Raw genomic sequence first — 18,888 nt, 5'->3', positions numbered from 1 at the left:
CCATCACAGATTCACAACCTCATGACAGTCTCAAAGCAGGGTTAAAAGTACCTGAGAAATTCTTGAATTTATGAAACTTGTAGGCATTCTATTCATGTCTGCCAGGTTAAGCTTGTTTAAAAAAGTTTCAGGCTCCTAATATTTTTATCTCATCTGCCTAAGGGTCATGTGACTTGCCAAGGTTCGATCCCTAACAGGAGAACTGTGTGAGAGGCCTTGTGGGAGCCCTGCAGTGTTAATGTCTTAGTAGGGGCGGTCGGGTAGCCTAGTGGTTAAAGCGTTAGCTCATCATGCCAAAGACCCGGGTTTCGATTCCCGACATGGGTACAATGTGTGAAGCCCATTTCTGGTGTCCCCCGACGTGATATTGCTGGACTATTGCTAAAAGCGGCGTAAAACCATACTCACCCACTCACTAATGTCTTAGTAATACATTCAGATAGACAACAATAGTGTTGGTTTCCACATGCAGTTCGATCCCAGTATCTTGAACCAAGCGAGCGTGTTGTAGCTTTGAGATACCTGCATCTGGACAATTGAGACCCTGTTATATAGGGTAGTGTGATTATGTTTGTCGATGACACTTAGTGCTGTATTGCTATGTTTTATACCTTACAATACCATTTTGCCATATTTCTACACTATGGATGTGAACTTGTTGAAATGTTTTTTTCATATGTTGTATATACGAATTGTATATATTTTGCAGTTGGCGAGATTGTTGCAAGATCAGTGATAGTTGTTGGTACAGTGACTCCTCTCCTCTAAAAAAAAAGCCTCTGTGGGGGTTCTGGGTTAGAATTGGTCCCCAGTAAACCCTGCTTGTCGTTAGGCGACGAAATGGAGATCGACCGGTCAAATTTAGTGACTTGGTTGATTTGCTTATATCAGTCACTTATTTGCCTGGTCCGGATTTGATATTTTCAGGCCACCATCATAGTGATGAGTGTGGCTTTAAAGGACAAGACAAGGAAAAGAAACGTCTCCAGTGTCCTAAGTTTTGAAAGCATATTCCTGGGGTCAAATGAATTCTTCAGAAAAACAGGTAGTGGTCATGATGATAGTGAAATAAATTAAAAATAAGATTTTCTAATGGGCTATTCATGTTACGTTTGTCTGTTACATGATCAACTAGTTGGTCTCCTTTAGATATTGACTTCCCAAATAGAATGTATCATGTAGTTGCGTGCCAGATGGACATTTTGTACTGATTGCCCTCACCAAAGGTATCTCTTCACCAGTTGTAACAGGCGCTGTACCAGCATTCGTATGTGGACATGATTGGAAGTGTTTGATCCCTCACAGGAGAACTACGTGAGATACCTTGTGGGTCTCCCGCTGTGTTAATGTCTTAGTAATACATTTATAGAGAAAACAATGGTGTTGGTTTCCACATGCAGTCCGACCTTAGTATCTTGAACCTTGCGAGCGTGTTGTAACTTTGCATGGTTCAACTTCACATGTGTATGTGGACATAATTGGTGGTGTCACGTGTGTGTATTGACCAAGCATCAATGCCTGTCTCGGTATTATTACATCTCTTGAGTTGAGTGTACCAAGTGCTATGCAAAGAGTTGTCGTGGTTCTTCTCCATCTACATATCTTGGTGGATTCTAACCGATTATCCTGTTTGAAGTAATAAGATAGGTATGCTATTTTTAGTGGCCCCATTCCATGAACACGTTTAGACTTTATTATGTTTCTTTTCAAGTTTTTTTATTAAACAAATTTGTGTTCTCCTTGAAGGATATGCTAGCTGCAAATGTTCAGGAGGGCTTTCCAGGTCAAGGGCAAATTATGAAATGTTCTCCCCCACCAAACTGTTGAGATCGTGGGAAACCGTGAAGGGATTTGTTTGTCTGATATGAGTTGATGAAATGAAATTGTACAAGTCAAATATACTTGTTTGTTATTTTTTATTACCATTATGTAGCGAGTCACACTGTGGACAAACATTGGACGACAAGGTTGGATCTGAACAGTGTATTTGAATCCATATTTTTGTTTTGTTTGTTTTGCACTCATCAGTATTCCAGCTATATGACGGCGGTCTGCAAATAATCGAGTCTGGACCAGACAATCCAGTGATTCACATGACCATCGATCTACGCAATGGGGATACGATGACATGCATCAACCAAGTCAGCGAGCCTAACCACCCGATCCCGTTAGTCGCCTTTTACGCCAAGCATAGGTTGCCGGAGAGCGTAAGAGCCGCCTGTGATAAGGATCGGGCGGGTCAGTGCTTGACCAAGACGCGTTCCTCCGAAAGACCCACAGTCGTTAGTCTATGTAGACAACGCAAGTTGCGACTCTCGTATAACTAGGAAGTCTTTGTGGAACGGTGCCTGGCACATGGTGTGGATCGAGGGGTCAAACGATACAGCAAGGCCACGATACGATGCATATGATACCTAGGTCACGATACGATACTTATATACGTCAAATCACGCGACAAAAACGCTGGGTTGGGCGTCAGTAAATGAGTGGTAGGTAATTAACTTTAGCAATTGTATCGATACAGAAAAAGCGTATCGTGTACCGTATCGTCGCAGGAAATATTGAGCTGCGTGACGGGGCACTGGTGTATCGTTTCCCCCCTATGAAGTGGCATCGCACCCCGACAGCGTGAATCGGTGCTGGTTCCGTCGACCACTGATTTACCTATTCTATGTCCGATTATTCTCAGGCTGCCCTGAGACTGGAATTGTGAAAAGGGCGAGGTTATAATTCATTCCCTCGTGTATTTATGAAGCGTGTCAAGCATGCGCAAATTGACTGTATGGTAATAGCAAGGCTCGCTGCCAACCAAACAGACTGTCAAAGTTAATCATATTTTGATGTCCAGGCACGAAGTAAGTTTTAAATATTTAGGTCATTGTCAAGATGTTTTATTAAATAATTTTGTCAATCCGTTGATCTGGAAGTACACATACACTGTATGGTGCTCATATGCTTCAAATAAAGAAAAAAGAGAAAATACCCCATATGGTTTATGCTTAAAGCCAAACACATTGCCTCATTTCCAAACATGTATCTTCGATGTTTCAGCCAGTTCAATTAGATTCATTCCTATGTATAACATTCAAACGACTTCAGCTGCTATCACACAATACAGGGTTATATAACGGGTAAATGCCAGATAATTTGATCACTAAAACAAAAAATTTCTGCTCTATTCACGTTCCCAGTGGAGAATCCGGGTCAGAATAGGTCCCCAGCAACCTTTGCAGGTTGTAGGAGGCGACCGAATGGATCAGGGCTTGGTGTGTTGGTTGAAAATGTGGATCGTTAAGTGACAGTGTGGATCGTTGCTCACTATATCACTGGATTATTTACGGGTTGCGGTCATATGGCTTCAGTATTCCAGCGTTTAACAACCGACAAACAGGCATACACCTGCGTTCATCTGTAGATGCTATGTGTCAACACAGAAGCCCAGTGTGGATTCAGAAGAAAAACGCACGTAGGTCCTTAGTGCCGTGCACTGAAACTGAAATAAGGGAAGGGTCTGTCAAGTTGTGACCTACCTGACTTTGTGTCATGTTCCCCCCAATGTCCTGGATTGTTGCTCGTGTTCTCAGGCACTGGTACGTCTGGTCTAGACTTAATTACTTATGAGCCGCAGTGATATAGCTGGAGTATTGCTGACTTTAGTGAAACAGCACCGACCCACCCACCCACCCCTGAGCTTATGGCCTAAGCATGACACCGATAGTGTTGGTCCACTTCGGCAGATCATGAGCAAACTGAAGATTTTAGCCACTTGCTTTGGTCAAGCTGAACATGCTTTCATGCGGTATGTCTGTCTTCACACAAACGGCCATTAATTGGTTTAACAGTATGTCTGCCGTATTAGGGATGTCCTTAAAGTGGGATGAAGGTCCAACTTGAGGCCGATTCAAACCATAATTGTCGGATCTACGCAAGGCTCAGAAAGTTTCTGCGCCGTAAACTGCTTTGCAATCTATGCCCGAAAATATCTCGATGATAATCAGCGTATCCTGTCACGACTAACGTAGTAACTCGACTATTGCGCTACCCTTCAAGGTGGAGTAGGTATCCGCCACTGTATAAGGTGTCTTGTTAAATCTTCTTGTGGCTTCTGATATGGTTGATGCAGGATCTCAGTTATGGAAGTCCCTTCTCCTAAGCGGTAGTCGATCTTTTTCAGCCGCAATTAAAACATCCGCCAGATCGTTTCGGGAGAACTCGCGAAAGGCACAAGCGAGGTCATTGATGAGGTCACAGTCGGATTTGCCGCTGTTGGTAGCTATCCACTTGTGAAACATTCTGAAGGCAGGGCTGATGTGACGTCCACTGGCCTCTTCTGAGATTCTCTCCACTTGGGTCAAGGTCATCCCGAGTTCAATGGCCGTCTTCTGCCACTCAGACCAAGGCAGCTGCTCACTTAGAACCAGAAGGCTCTTCTCGCACAGAGCTGGGTGCCCTGCGATACAAGGAGAAACAGAACATCTCTTATACTGAAACACTGCAAAGATACACGTTATTCTACATGTAATTATGTCTATGTCTGTAGAATATTGAAATGTGAGATAGCTACGTAAGAGCAAGCGCAGATAGAGCCGCTTGGAAAAAGGGAGGTGGTGGCGTTTTGGGATCTCAAGTTCCATATAAGTGTTGACGACATGCAATTGTGTCGCGAAGAAATTTGCGTTTTTATTTATTCACAGTTGAAAACGTATCACCAAATGATTCAGGAAGCATCCACTTGATTTTTAAGGAGGCGTGTTCACTATCAACACATAAAAGCTATGGTAATTTTCATTGAAACAAACTATTCATTTTAGGCATATTGTTTAACAAGCTATTCATTTGCAACACACACACACACACACACACACACACACACACACACACACACACACACACACACACACACACACACACACACAGAGAGAGAGAGAGAGACACACACACACACACACTGAAATCAAATAGATTCTCATTAAGTCGATGTTAAAAAACGTTTAACTATGTGTAACATGCTTTCTAAAATGGGTGAGGGGTCACTACAACCCGGGGTACTGAGAAGATATTCCCTCCCGTAATATCAATGTTTATAAAATATTGATCGTAAAAGTATAAAGAAACAACCTACTTTTCTCCTCGAACACTCCATCTTCGGAAATTGACGACAGTGAAGCTAGAGATGACATCATCGAAGCCGTTTCAGCGGATGATACACTGCTACAGCTGACCAATCGCTGACGTCTGTCCGGAACATCCGGCCTACCTACCATTGTATTGGTCGGTCTTCTCTTGCCTTCGGACTGAACCGACCCCGTTGCAGAGCCTGAACGAGACTGGCTTGAGCCAGAACGAGGCAGTGCTGAGCCAGAGCGAGACAGGGCTGACCCTAACCTTTGCCGAGGCTGACTGAGCAGATTCTTGGAACTCTTTGTTCCTCGATTAACATTGAAGTGCACCCTGTGCGTCCACTGTGATCGGTTACCAATAAACGTAATGATGCTGAAAGGTGTTGATGACACTTTGACTTTCATTGGAAAGGTAACGTGGTTTTTCTTGGCAGCTTTAACGAACACCAGTGCGTACGCTTGTCTTGGGATACCGGGCGCGTATGTAATATCTCCACTCAATTCGATCCGGATCCTCTCCCTGTCGGCTACAGGGATGTCACGTGACCGACTCATGCTGATCTCCTCAAGCCCGGCACGTTTGTGTTCCTCCGCCACGACATCTGCTCGACACGACTCAACTACGTCGACCTGAGAGCAAACGACGAGTTAGATGTGCTACCCGCATGAATCATTAGTGAGTGAGTGAATTGGGTTAAACGCCGCTTTTAACAGTATTCAAGTTACATCACGGCGTGTCAGCTTAATGTGGGAGGAAAGCCCGATGTGATGCAGGTCTCAGACGTTTACCACCTCGGTGAAACCCACGAGCACGGGTATGGTGCTGACAAACCTAGAAAAATAATCGGGGCGAACCGGGATTCGAACCCACAATCATAGGTTTCTGGCGTGCCCAAGGGACGCAACTCTGCACAGCGAATAACGGCGCCTTACACCACTGGGCCACCCGTGCCCCCCATGAATCATTAAATTAATGTACTAACAAGGGAAGTGCTTATGTGCTTATGTGCTAAACTCTGAAAACGCACAAGGGTCATGACAACTCACCAATGATACACAATGAAACTAGTTTTTGTATGTTTAATATTTCAAGTTATTTTTGGAATTCTTATTCCATACGTCCCTCGGGCGTAGAAGGATCTTTTGATTGTGGGTTAGAATCCCAGATTCGACCTGAATATGATCCTTTGTTTTGCGGCACCACTTGTTGGTGTCACCAAGTGAAAGAAGTCAAAATTTGAAATCACTTTTTGGATTCAGGAAGAGAATTTATGGATGTCAACTTCTTTATAATGAGGAACACAACGTTTCGGAGTATTTGCTTACTCCTTCATCAGGTGCATTAATGCTATGATGCAGAGAGCATATACATGTACATTTAAGAATAACAAAACTAATACGATAACAAAAGGTGGAAAGTTAACAAGGGAAGCCAACACTTCACAGTAATTGGCGCCGATAGTTATGGACAGCAGGATTTTCTTCCACATCCGACACGCCGTGATATGACTGGAATAATGTTCAAAGCAGCGCTCTTGGCAGGCAGAAACGTGTAAAGGATCCATGTAAGCACGCGTGCTTCAGGGGAGTGCCCAGGACATGGGCATGTGTATCGGAGGGTACCTAGCTTATACAAGGAACCTGCATCACTTCTGCCTTTTCACCGACATGAAGCTGTATAACTGGTTTTACTGTAATACTGCTCAAAGAGGCGTTAAACCAAACTCGCTCAACGACAAGGCACACCACGAGGTTTTAAATCTAAAAACAGTAATTCAGCCTGGCCCAATACGACTCAAAGCTTTAAAGATTATATCACTTTACTTAAAGCGTCGTGCATGCATGTGTGTTTGGCTGCTGGTATTAGTCCAGACTCATGACGGCTTTGCTTTTTTGTGATACCCAACTCTAACAGAGTATACGGATTCAGAGACGGCCACTTCTTGTTAATGCCGAGCACAAGGCAGGGTAACAACAAGTACCATTTCTAGTGCTATCTCGTATGGCCGGGCCAGGGGATGGAATAACCTACCTTCCGCTCTCCGGGCTTTTGTTTGCTTGTTTTTTAACACCGCAATCAGCAATATTCCAGCGATATGACGGCGGTCTGTAAATAATCGAGCCTGGACCGGACAATCCAGTGATTAAGATCATGAGCATCGATCCACGGAATTGGGTTACGATGACATGCATCAAGCAAGTCAGCGAGCCTGACCACCCGATCTCGTTGGTCGCCTCTTACGACATGCATAGTTGCTGAAGACCTATTCTACCCCGGATCTTCAAGGGTTGCTCCCCGGGCAGACGCTCTACCCACTACACCTAGTAAGGATTCTCTCATCACAGGATGTTTGAGATGAGGCTCTCATAGTGTTGGAAATATACCACTGACTGACTGAAGAACTGATGGTGCAACGTTTATATTTACCAGCAGTACTGGCAAGCCGACGAGGGCTTTGTTGTTGATGAAGCAGAGAAGGGTGCACAGGTTTTCCCTCCCCGACAAAAACCGGGCCGCCGTCAGAATCTCCGACCTTGACACCGACGCTGATCTCACTCGCACAGCACTGTATCTGGAAGAACACGTTGTGTATTAGCTGTCTGGTGTACAGGGCACGCATGCATAGTCACCACTGTCCGATTGTCGTGGCTTCGAATATCATTTTCGCCATGATTACGATTCTTGCCTCATGGTTTTGGAAAAATATGAAATATTCGGTCGATGTTCTCTTCGTTTCAGCTTTTTTTAAAAAAAAAATGTCCTCCAGCAAATATCAGAGACCCCCTTTATTCATGACTAATGGGATTGTTTTGGAAGGTTGTACGATTTATTTTTTTTGATTGTTGTTAAACGCCGTACTCAGCAATATTCCAGCTATATGACGGCGGTCAGTAAATAATCGAGTCCAGTGATTGACATCTTGAGCATCACACAATAGAGATACAATGACATGGAATCAATCAGTCACCGAACCTGACCATCCGATCCATTATTCGTTACTTGGGATCTATATTCCCCCTCCCCCGCGAATCCTCAGGGGTAACGAGTTAGTAACATGGGTTAAACGCTGCTTACAACAGTATTCTAGTTATTTCACAGCCTGCCAAATTGATGTAGGAGGAAAGCCCGAAGTGATGCATGCCTCAAACGTATACCACGATGGTGAAACTGAAACCCACGATTATAGTGCAAACTGATCTGGAAACATAGTCGGGACGAACCGGTATTCGAACCCACGATCAAAGGTTTCTGGCGAGCCAAAGGGACGCACCTCTGCACAGGGAATCGCTGCGCCTTAGACTACTAGGTCACCCCTGCCCCAACATATTAGGAGGTTGTTCGAGTAATGTGTACTTACGCAGAGAACCCTTTCACATTGATGCTGTAGCATCCTTCTTCCTTGGTAGGAACGTCGTCTACGATGTCCACTTTACCATCATGCCACCGGAGGAAGACCACGTCTCCATCACCGTCGTCGTCGTCGTTACATTCGTGAATGGGCAGTGTCACCTTTGCCCCTGTCTGTAGCTCTCCTTTAAGGTTGTGTTCGATGTTGACGGTTGTGGAGAATCCCATAATGCTTTGAAATGTGTTGGGGTTGTAGTTCCGGTATTCGAATGACCTTGTTGGATCAACCGTTTCCGTCTGAAATGTATTGGGTGAGTGAGAGAGCTAGTTTGGTTTAACGCCGCTTTTAACAGTATACAGTTATAACGCGGCATGTCAGCTGAACGTGGGTGGAAGGTGACGAAGGTATCAGACGTTTACCGTTTGATTATTGGGAAATAGCCTGTCCGTAAATAACTACACAATGATTAATTGATCCTGACATCGAATAATATTATATACTACTCAAATGAAGTTAATATATATGACTACTTAATCTGTCATGGCTGGTGGGTATTGCAACACACAGCCTTTCAATTGTGGGTGTTTTTTTCTGTTATGAGTAGTATGTACATATGGCGTCCATTTTAACACGTGGCCCGAACGGGATTTAACGAGGTTACCTTTATGACCGAATTTGTACATAAATGTTCAGGGCGAAATCCTTTCCGTACAGCAATTACACCTGAACCGAATTTTAGGGTATTTAAAAAAATGATTTACTGGCTTTATTCGCCATTAATATATCCCTGTTTTAAAGAAATCTTTTAAAAACACAAACATTGATCTGATTCAATTTAATTAGGCTTTTTGGATGCCAGTCGTCGCCATTCATTGTTGAGAGTTGCGTCCCTTAGACGTGCCAGAAACCTATAACCATGGGCCCGAAATCTTGTTACCCTGATTATTTTTCTAGATTTATCGGCACCATAACCGTGCTTGTCAGACAAGATCGTCCGCTAATGTGCCATAGCAAGCCCACCTTTCTATGCTAAATATGATTGGACTATAGCACATATCGATAGTTCAATCAGAAAACGTTTCACAAAATCAACATCTTGGTTCCGAAACCATGACATAGCTTTACGAATTTGCGCTGAACATTTTCAACAATTTAGCAAAGACAAGCATTTTCTAAGTTTTAAATCAAGTTGCCCAATACTGCACTTGTAAGCCGTACGATGATGAGAATAGTCACGATTCCAAGAACTGATGCAAACTGGTATGTAGGGATTACCGCTACCTGCCTTTGGTGACACGAAAATGTCTTTTCGCGAATATTTTCGATGTTTGATGGAGCCTGTCTTCGCCTATGCTTGTCGCCATCTTGAAACCATAGGAGCTAAGAACAGTGATATGATTGGATATCGAATGTTCATTACAAGGGCACAACTATTAATCTACGGGAGGTGGCGCCCCGGTCCAGCCTAGAAAAGTGGGCTTGATGTGGCAAGGGTAGAGACTAGGCTTTGAAATATGCTAGTGGACACGCTTGACTCGGGTAGATGCGTTTAACCAAAGATGCGTTTAACCTGCATCACTGACCTGACACGCCGTGACATAACTACGGTTTAGTGCGGCGGTAAACACAGCCCACTCACTCATTGTTTACGTGTCTGGTTGCCTGGTAACACAATACCCACCACAAACCGGAACTCCGCATCCTCTGCCACGGCTCCTTTTGGGAATTCAATTTTAACATCCGGGTCTTTGTCTGACACAAATTCCACGCCCTCTGGCGTGATTATTGTCCGCTCTGGTTTAAGCCTGGCCACCACTGTCAGCAACTGTAGGCTGTCAAGGTGCGCACGCGCACATCCGTGCTGAAAAGTCACAAATATTGCTTTTTACATAAATGTGTTGAGTTTAGAGGGACTTTGTTGACCCAGTTGGCTGTCCTAGCGAGTTCAAAGCTTGTTAACTTAACATTGCGATGTTGATCGATCTAGCCTTGAATGATAACCTTCCTTAGACAGATGCAATGGTTCAGTTTGATGCGAGACACAAATTAATATTTTTATCTAGACCGGATTTGAGCATCGGCGTAGCCGATCCCTGAAGATTCGGGATAGAATAGGTCTTTAGCAATCCATTCTTGCCTTAAAAGGCGACTCTGCTTGTCGTAAGAGGCGACTAACGGGATCGGATGGTCAGGCGCGCTGACTTGGTTGATGCATGTCATCGGTGCTCATGATGTCGATCACTGGATTGTCTGGTCCAGACTCGATTATTTACAGACCGCCGTCATATAGCTGGAATATTGCTGAGTGTGGCATTAAACAAAAAAACAAAAAAAAAACATTGGCGTAGCCCTCCTCTAATCGAAAAGAGTTTGAAATTATGATCAAGGTAAGAACATTCAAAGCTTTCAAAATGTTTTATGTTGGACATGTGGAGGACATTTGACGCATTCCTATTTTGACTTGTACCATATGTTCCTGTGTTTGTTAAGGTGAACACTTTACCTGCTTTTACGTGTGTTTGTGTTGATAGTGATACATATGCTCATGATTTAGTTAGAATCGTACAATAGACTCTGCTTTCAGCAGAGATTTTTCTGTGGCTATAGGGAGGGTTTTGTCCCTTTTATTTAGACAATAAAAGACGACTTAATACCTGCCAGGTTCAACACCACGACTGTGGAAGTTGTATTGGAGTATCCAAGATATTTTACAGAAATAAGTTAAACTGGAAGCACTGATGCTTATTTAAAATATGCAAACAAAGATTACATTTGATGGGGAAATTAAGATGTTTTAACTGAAACTGAAACTGTTTTAACTTTTTCCCGTCCGTGTTGGTATGGAGCTCTGTCACTTCATAATAAATCACATCTAAACAAAATTGTTTTATTGGCTAACCAAATTGCCGGATAAAGTATTGTCATTATCAGTATGTCGAGCTGTTGTAGTAACTGTGTTTTATAAATAAATACCCATTCATCAGCAGCGTGTTGACATTGACATTGAATTGAAGGATTTGTTTTAATTTTGTAATGACACATTTACCTTCCGGTTAAAAACAATTAAACAAAAAACACGTGATCCGATCTTCTACTGGTACTATCTGCACGAATATCTGCTAGTTGTTACAAGCAGGGCTGAGACGGACATCCACGCCCATCCGTGGCCATGTCTTACCTTGTAAACAGCTGGAACGAAAACCCATTCCCCGTTTTCAATGACCTTGAGGTAGAAGTCGTACATTTCTCCTGGAGGGACGTAGCTCTTGGGTATATTTACTGGAAATACAGCTACGTCTTGGTCATGTTCATAATATAGCAATGCTTTTCAAGCTAGTCCTGGTAGTTGTGAGTTTGGTTTAACGCCGATTTGAACAGTATTTCAGTCAAATCACGGCGTTCCAGCCTAATGTGTGAGGGAAACACGTAGTGAAGACGTTTACCATTTGGTGTGTTTTACCAGGGTGTGGTGACAAATCTAGAGACATAATCAGGGCAAATCTCAATCTCATTAAAATCAGATCTTAGTTCTCGCTACCGCTAGACAATGATTTGAGGACATTCCATTAGGGGTCACGTCAGAACGACCTTTCTCGAATTTTGACCGACTAATTAAATGACTGACAAGAAATCGATATTAGCCAATCAGAAGGCAGCTTTCTTGAGCTTTACGACACTAGTTTCAAACTGGCGACTACGCTTCGAAACATATTTTGACGTATTCTCGATTAAAAAATTCAAAACTGATAAGAAGAACATTCTGGAATAGCTTATAGATGGCCTAGGTTGTATGGATATAATCATAAAACCCGTAACTATCGTTCGGAATACCCCGTGATAAATATTTCGTGGTTGCATGATTAGAAAACACATTCCGACTGTCACTTTCATGATCTGGTAAGCGACGCTCTCATTGGTTGGATGAAAGGTCGTTCTGACGTGACCCTTAATGGGATATCCTCAGATATTTGTTTAGCAATAGCGAGAACTAAGATCTTATTTTAATGAGATTGGGCAAATCTGGGATCCGAACTCACCACGACAGTGTGTTTAAAACCCCTAAGGGACGCAACTCTCCACAAAGAATTGCGGCAGCTGAGTCGACAAGACCGACCACCCGTGCCCCGACCTGGTAAAATAACTGCGCAGGAGTATCTCAGCTATGTATGGCTGATAATAACACCCGGACAAGGTCATTCGTTAATATTAGCTTTGTATTTTAACAGCGTTCGCTTGTCACGAAAGTCCTTGTGAAAACAGTTTTGTTTTATGTTTCAGATGTTTCTTGTTTAAAAAGATAGTTTGGTTCCAAATTTCAGATTTATTTGTGTAAAAATAATTTGCAAGTGATTCAGTGGATTTACAGTTTGTACATCGATGTTTACGATTATACCTCCATAAACACCAAAATGTTCCACTAATTCTTAAGAATTACATTTCTAGGTATAAGCGTAAAATACCGATGTTCTCCATAACTCCATAAACGCAAACATATTGAAATTAATTCTTATAAATATATACGTCAACAATAATAACTTCACAGACTGCCTCTTTTATCACCAACTTACAAATAACGGATGACAACAATACGTTCTGTCCAATGATGCAACACAAACCCCTCCCATTCTGTTGTCAGCCAATCAGGACACAGTAGTCTGTTAGCGGGCGTGGTCTAAATATGTTTCAGTTTTTGGAAACAAACGATAACAAATTGTTTAGCTAGCCAATCAAATGCCACGGACCACTTTATTTATTATGTCTTTCTCCAAATTGATGCAATCACGACTACTGCTACTACTACTACTACTACTACTACTACTACTACTACCTGGGACGTTTATTGTGACGCCATCGTGCAACACGAGAGGCTTTGATCGCACTTCATAGATGTCGCTGCTGAGGATGTCGTCTGCCGAGAGGTCCAACTCTTCCAGTCTCGTGTTTCGCGTCTGCACGTCCCAAACCTCCAGACGACATTGCAAATTCTCATAGTCGTCTGCAGCCGCGCCATCGCCGAGGTTGTCATGGCACCAGTGGTACCCATCACCAGTCAGAACTCCAAATACTTCGCTGTCGGGGTGAAAATGTAGGTTGTTTTACATGCAAATTCACACAAAATGTCAGCATTATCAATCAACAATCTTTATTATTTTTTTATATTATAAATTGTCGTTTAACGTCGCACTCGACAATATTCCAGTTACACAACGGCGGTATTTAAATAATCGAGTCTGGAGCAGACAAGTGATTGATATCAAGAGCATCGATCCACGCAATTGGAATACGATGACCATCTTCCAGAGGCAAGGAAGTTAGCTGACTATAAGAGTCCAGTTTCCACCCTTGCCGAACTAAGCTGGAATTCCGGAGTTACATTTTCGCTGGACGAACGAGTCCTAAGTCCTATCAAAATTGAAAAACGAACTAGACATCCGGTAAGTAAGCAACATGGATTTCAACGTGCAGATTTCAGTCGACAGCAGGATTTGCAAAGCACGTGTACCGTCAACTGGGCGTCGACAGATATTTTCCAAATCTTTTCATGTTTTTAATCAAGGTGCTCAAGTGAACTGATCCACTTCACGAGGTGAGACCCGTTTTATTACAATATAGATGTTGATTATCAATCAGATCTTCTTGACTGAGCACCGCCATTTTGTGTGAAGCAAATGGAATCGGATTGGTCAATAGGGGTGACATAGGAAGGGCCATGACTCGTAAAAGCCACTGGTGGCGCTATGATCGGGCCACAAATTTTCAGCCTAGTTCGGCAAGGGTGGAACTGGACTTTTATCGTCACTTAACGCCCTTGCCTCGGGATCATGTACGATGACATTTATCAGTCTAGTCAGCAGGCCCGACCACCCGATCGCGTCAGTCGCCTCTTACGACAAGCATGGGTTGCTGAAGACCAATTCTCAAGCCAGTCTTAGCGTTAACAGACAAAGCGGAAGATTACCTCGCGTTTACTGCAGTGCTGCGAGTGAGAGAGTTATTGAGTACGGTTTTACGCCGATTTTATTAATATTCCAGCAATTTCCCGGTGGGAACACCAGAAATAGGCTCACACATTGTGCCCATGTGGGGAATCGAACTGGGGCCTTCGTCGTGACAAGCGAACGCTTTAACCACTAGGCTACCCAGTGGGGATCCCGGAAGAAAAAAAGGGTCCCCGGTGCATCATTGTTGTTGCGAGAACCGATTCGGGCGGGACTTCGAGAGAGAGAGAGAGAGAGAGAGAGAGAGAGAGAGAGAGAGAGAGAGAGAGAGAGAGAGAGAGAGAGACAAGATATACTCCGTGGACAAGTCACAGTTGGATAGACCTTTGTTCATTTTGATGCGGTTGTAAAAAATATCGGAGTACAACATGATACGTTATTTAGCTTGGAAAATCAGATCAGACGTCTACTCAAGCAATGCAATAGAACAGGTTATTTTTTATATTCTTATTTTATTTGCATATGAATGCCCTTCAAAGTACTACAGAACCTGGGAAGGTACGTTTAACGGAATAATTACCTTAGCCTAGATCTAACCTGAACTTTAGAGTGAGTGAGTGAGTTGGGTTTAACGCCGCTTTTAACAGTATTCCAGTTATATCGCGGCGTGTCAGCTTAATGTGGGAGGAAAGCCCGAAGTGATGCAGGTATCAGACGTTTACCACTTCGGTGAAACCCACGAGCACGGGTATGGTGCTGACAAACCTTGAAACATAATTGGGGCGAACCTGGATTCGAACTCACAATCATAGGTTTCTGGCGTGCCCAAGGGACGCAACTCTGCACAGCGAATCGCGGCGCCTTAAACTGGGCCACCCGTGCCCCCTGAACTTTAGAGACACCTTTAGAGAATGAGAATGAGGTGTAACTGCACCCGCCAGGGCATTGCTTCGTTCAAGGCTAGACTAGTGCAATATCAAGAAAATCCAAAACACGCATTGTGGCAGGCATTGTCAGAAGATCACACCGAGACTGCCATATAACATATATGCTAAAATCCCTCACTAGCTTCCCGTCAACCCTGCCGATGTGTAAAGAAAACAGCCCCAGCCTACCAGTGTGATATTGTTCACAAGTACGCCCCTTCAAGACCCCAGCTCAATCAAAAAGATGGAAGTTCCATAACCAATCAGAAGACCTTTGGAAATCGACCCTTCACCTATGTAGCAGCTGATCGATGGATTTAAAGCTGACCCTCATTCGCTGCTAAATCACACGCCACCTCAGAGACACTTCAATCCGGATTTATGACTTAAAGCATTAGTACGAAAACGAAATACCATCAGTTCTTGCAAGCGCTCTGAGCATACCTTATTGTGTGGAGTTTAGCGCTACATAAGTAGCATTGTTATTAATATAATACGCACAGCCGTTATGCCATGTAATAATGACGCGTGGCTATTTTTAATCAGGTATTGAAATGAGGCAGTGTTTGGGGAAGTCAAAAGAGCCATACTCCGTGTATAGTCTTTGTGCGATCCCTACCGTTGCCTGAAATTGAAGCAGTGTTTAGAGCAAAGGCAGAAGGCCATAGCACATTTTGCACGAGAATTTTGCCGATGTTATCTGAACGTTCATTGGTCAGAGCACACGCTAGTACACCTCTCGCTGACGGTGGCGTGATTCTTTGGTTCCTATTAGCGAGAAGACCTAACGTCGACTGTTAAAGTATTCACGGGTGAAGGAGAAACGTAGTGTAAACAATGTGGCTGTGTTGACCATGTGGCTGTAGGTATATCTAGCTTACCTGAAATTTTCATCCAAACCTTTCTCCTCGTCATACTTTTCTGTGCAAGATGGCGGCGAATCTTCATTACCCTCGTGTCTGTTTGGGGGAGATCAATTCTCTGGTTAATTTCAGTGGTTCCAGTGTTGTTAATTAAAAATATAAGCCGACTAAACTATAAACACTCTCTGCTTTTAACAGTAATGCCCCAAACTCCTTTCGGCACTTGAAAGTCTGTCTGTTTGTCTGTTTGTTGTTTAACGCCGCACTCAGCAATATTCAAGCTATATGATGGCGGTCTGTATCTAATCGAGTCTGGACCAGACATCCAGTTATTGAAACCATGAGCATCGATCGCCATAATCGCCAGTTACGGTACATTACATTATAATTCAGAATCTTCACGAGAGACAAGTCTAAAGACAAACATGAAAAGCAGAATTATTTGATGTACACAAATGTATATAAAATTTGATTGATTATACATTCGGTTTCTCAGGAAATACTCTGTATCTACATCTATGTAGATGTTGGCCAATGGATGGGAAATTTCTCCATGTGAAAACTTGTTGATAAAAATGTGTGTGGTTTTTCGGTGGGTCAGGTTCGCTAGCTCTGGGTTCGAATCTGCATGTCTAAGACCTGCACTATTTGCTTCACCCAAACGCTCTATCCTTCATGAAGGCGACAGCAGTGGTATAACTGAAATACTGTTTAAAGTCGCGTTAATCGTTATTCACTCACTCAAGTAGTGTTCCACTCCCTACGCCTTTTCCTTTCACGCTGGTAAACATTAATCACGTTACACAAATATTCTGTAAATATAATTCCATTCTCCCGTTGAACAAACTAACATGCTGTTCCAAATGCACAAGGGATATTACTGATTTAAAAACTCATTCAAATCTCGAGCAAAAGGTAACATTGTACTCACGTGTATACGAAGAAAATCTTTCCCTGGATGTCCGCCATTTTGAATCAAGGTCCACATGCCCTGCACTCCCTAAACTGTGGTTATAAATCAGGAATAATAACGTAAATAGTCACTGACAAATAAGAATACAGTAGAAATATCATGTTTTCATCACGATCAGCGCTCATCAAGAAAACAAAATCAACAAACATCAACATGGTACTTAACGTCAACTCAACGTTGACAAAATAAATTTTGATAACTTGGGTTTTTTTACGTCAGGATATATGATATTTACTACGTTCTGGCATATATATTTCTGTTTCACAATAGTGCCGCCATATCCACATGATTGTAAACAAACGGACATGTTTGAGACCTTTAAAACGACCATCTGATAACACTTTCAGTATAGTTGAATGGTTATGTTTTAAACGTACAAGCCAAAAACATGTTTAGCATTACCTGAATTTAGTTTTTTAACGGCAGTATCATCATATACAATCTCTCACCGCTGTGCACCACCTCGTGTCACGTACCAGGTCAGACTTACCAGATCTCGCGTGAAAACCTACCTAATGCGAAATATTAAGTAGAAGCCAGCATACAAGCGGTTTATAGCGCTACAGCGCGTACTTGATCGGATTACGCTAATACGCACATACAGCGTATCGGATTAGTGGTGTCGTACATCGGCCGCAACGCATTTCCAGTCCTACCTTTCGTACAGCAAAGGGTATAAAGTGACAATCAACGCAGTCGTGTAATCTGGTAAAATGTTATAAGTCACTACTTATACCTTTTACACTCACTCACCCAAAACCCTCTCACTGACTCACTCACTGACTCACTCACTCACTTAAACCCCACTCACTCACCCAAAACTCACTCACTCACTCAAACCCCACTCACTCACTCACTCGCCCAGCCACTCACTCACTCACTCGCCCAGCCACTCACTCACTCACTCGCCCCGCCACTCACTCACTCAACCAAAACTCACTCAAACCCCACTCACTCACTCATTCGCCCAGCCACTCGCTAACTTACTCACTCACTCACCCAAACCCCACTCACTCACTCACTCAATCACCCAAAACCCACTCACTCACTCACTCAAAACCCACTCACTCACCCAAAACTCACTCACTCACTCACTCAAACCCCACTCACTCGCCCAGCCACTCACTCGCTCACTCACTCACCCAAACCCCACTCACTCACCACTCACTCACCCAAACCCCACTCTTTCACTCACTGGCTCAGCCACTCACTCACTCATTCATAATACAGACATAGTTGATGTTCTTCAGATTTCACACAAAGAACGTTTCCTGAACAATCGATGGAAATGCAGGAACAATCTCGAGTTATTTATTGTTTGTGTCAAGTGGACCGATGTTTTTAATATCACAACGATAATAATTCTGTCAGGACCAACACGTTACATCATGTAAATTAGTATATTCCGTTGAAGTTGTGGACACGGTTTCAGTGTTTATAAAATTGCCTTGTATGAGTATGCTATCAACCCGCTATGACATTTCCGTCCGATTCAGTCTTAATAGACTTGGAGATCATAGTGTCACCACCGTTAACACCCATTACATAAACGGAAGTAACCTTTGTGCTTCGAGTCTAGCACAAAGCATTGCCAAAAATACATTACGTCAGCAATTTGGTAACACCCCACTGTGCTGTTTTATTACTTAATGGTAGGTAGGGAGATAGAAGGGTACAGTCCAATTACTTTACGTCTTCGTTTTCTGAAGAGCCATCT

At 43.1% G+C, this 18,888-nt stretch overlaps 1 protein-coding gene across 1 annotated transcript; it reads right to left on the bottom strand.

The window, feature by feature from the left end:
- Positions 1-4,127: 4,127 nt before the first annotated feature.
- LOC139455441 (uncharacterized) lies at positions 4,128-17,167 on the bottom strand. Its single transcript, XM_071236992.1, has 9 exons — positions 17,130-17,167; positions 16,217-16,294; positions 13,299-13,540; positions 11,649-11,749; positions 10,152-10,331; positions 8,480-8,766; positions 7,549-7,693; positions 5,123-5,750; positions 4,128-4,450 (listed from the first exon to the last, which is right to left on the bottom strand). Exons 1-9 carry the CDS (start codon positions 17,165-17,167, stop codon positions 4,128-4,130), a joined length of 2,022 nt encoding a protein of 673 aa, XP_071093093.1.
- Between the last annotated feature and the right edge of the window lie 1,721 nt (positions 17,168-18,888).

This window comes from Haliotis cracherodii, unplaced genomic scaffold, assembly GCF_022045235.1.
Source record: "Haliotis cracherodii isolate W230 unplaced genomic scaffold, xgHalCrac1.p SCAF_11, whole genome shotgun sequence".
NCBI lineage: Eukaryota > Metazoa > Mollusca > Gastropoda > Lepetellida > Haliotidae > Haliotis > Haliotis cracherodii.
This window is presented reverse-complemented; position numbering and strand designations above follow the sequence as displayed.

Coding starts and splice junctions, on each gene's coding strand:
- LOC139455441 (XM_071236992.1), bottom strand. CDS start 17,167: ATGGCGGACATCCAGGGAAAGATTTTCTTCGTATACAC. Junction 8,767..10,151: donor ATGCGGAGTTCCGGTTTGTG/GTGGGTATTGTG, acceptor AATACATTTCAG/ACGGAAACGGTTGATCCAAC. Junction 7,694..8,479: donor AATGTGAAAGGGTTCTCTGC/GTAAGTACACAT, acceptor GTGTTCTTCCAG/ATACAGTGCTGTGCGAGTGA.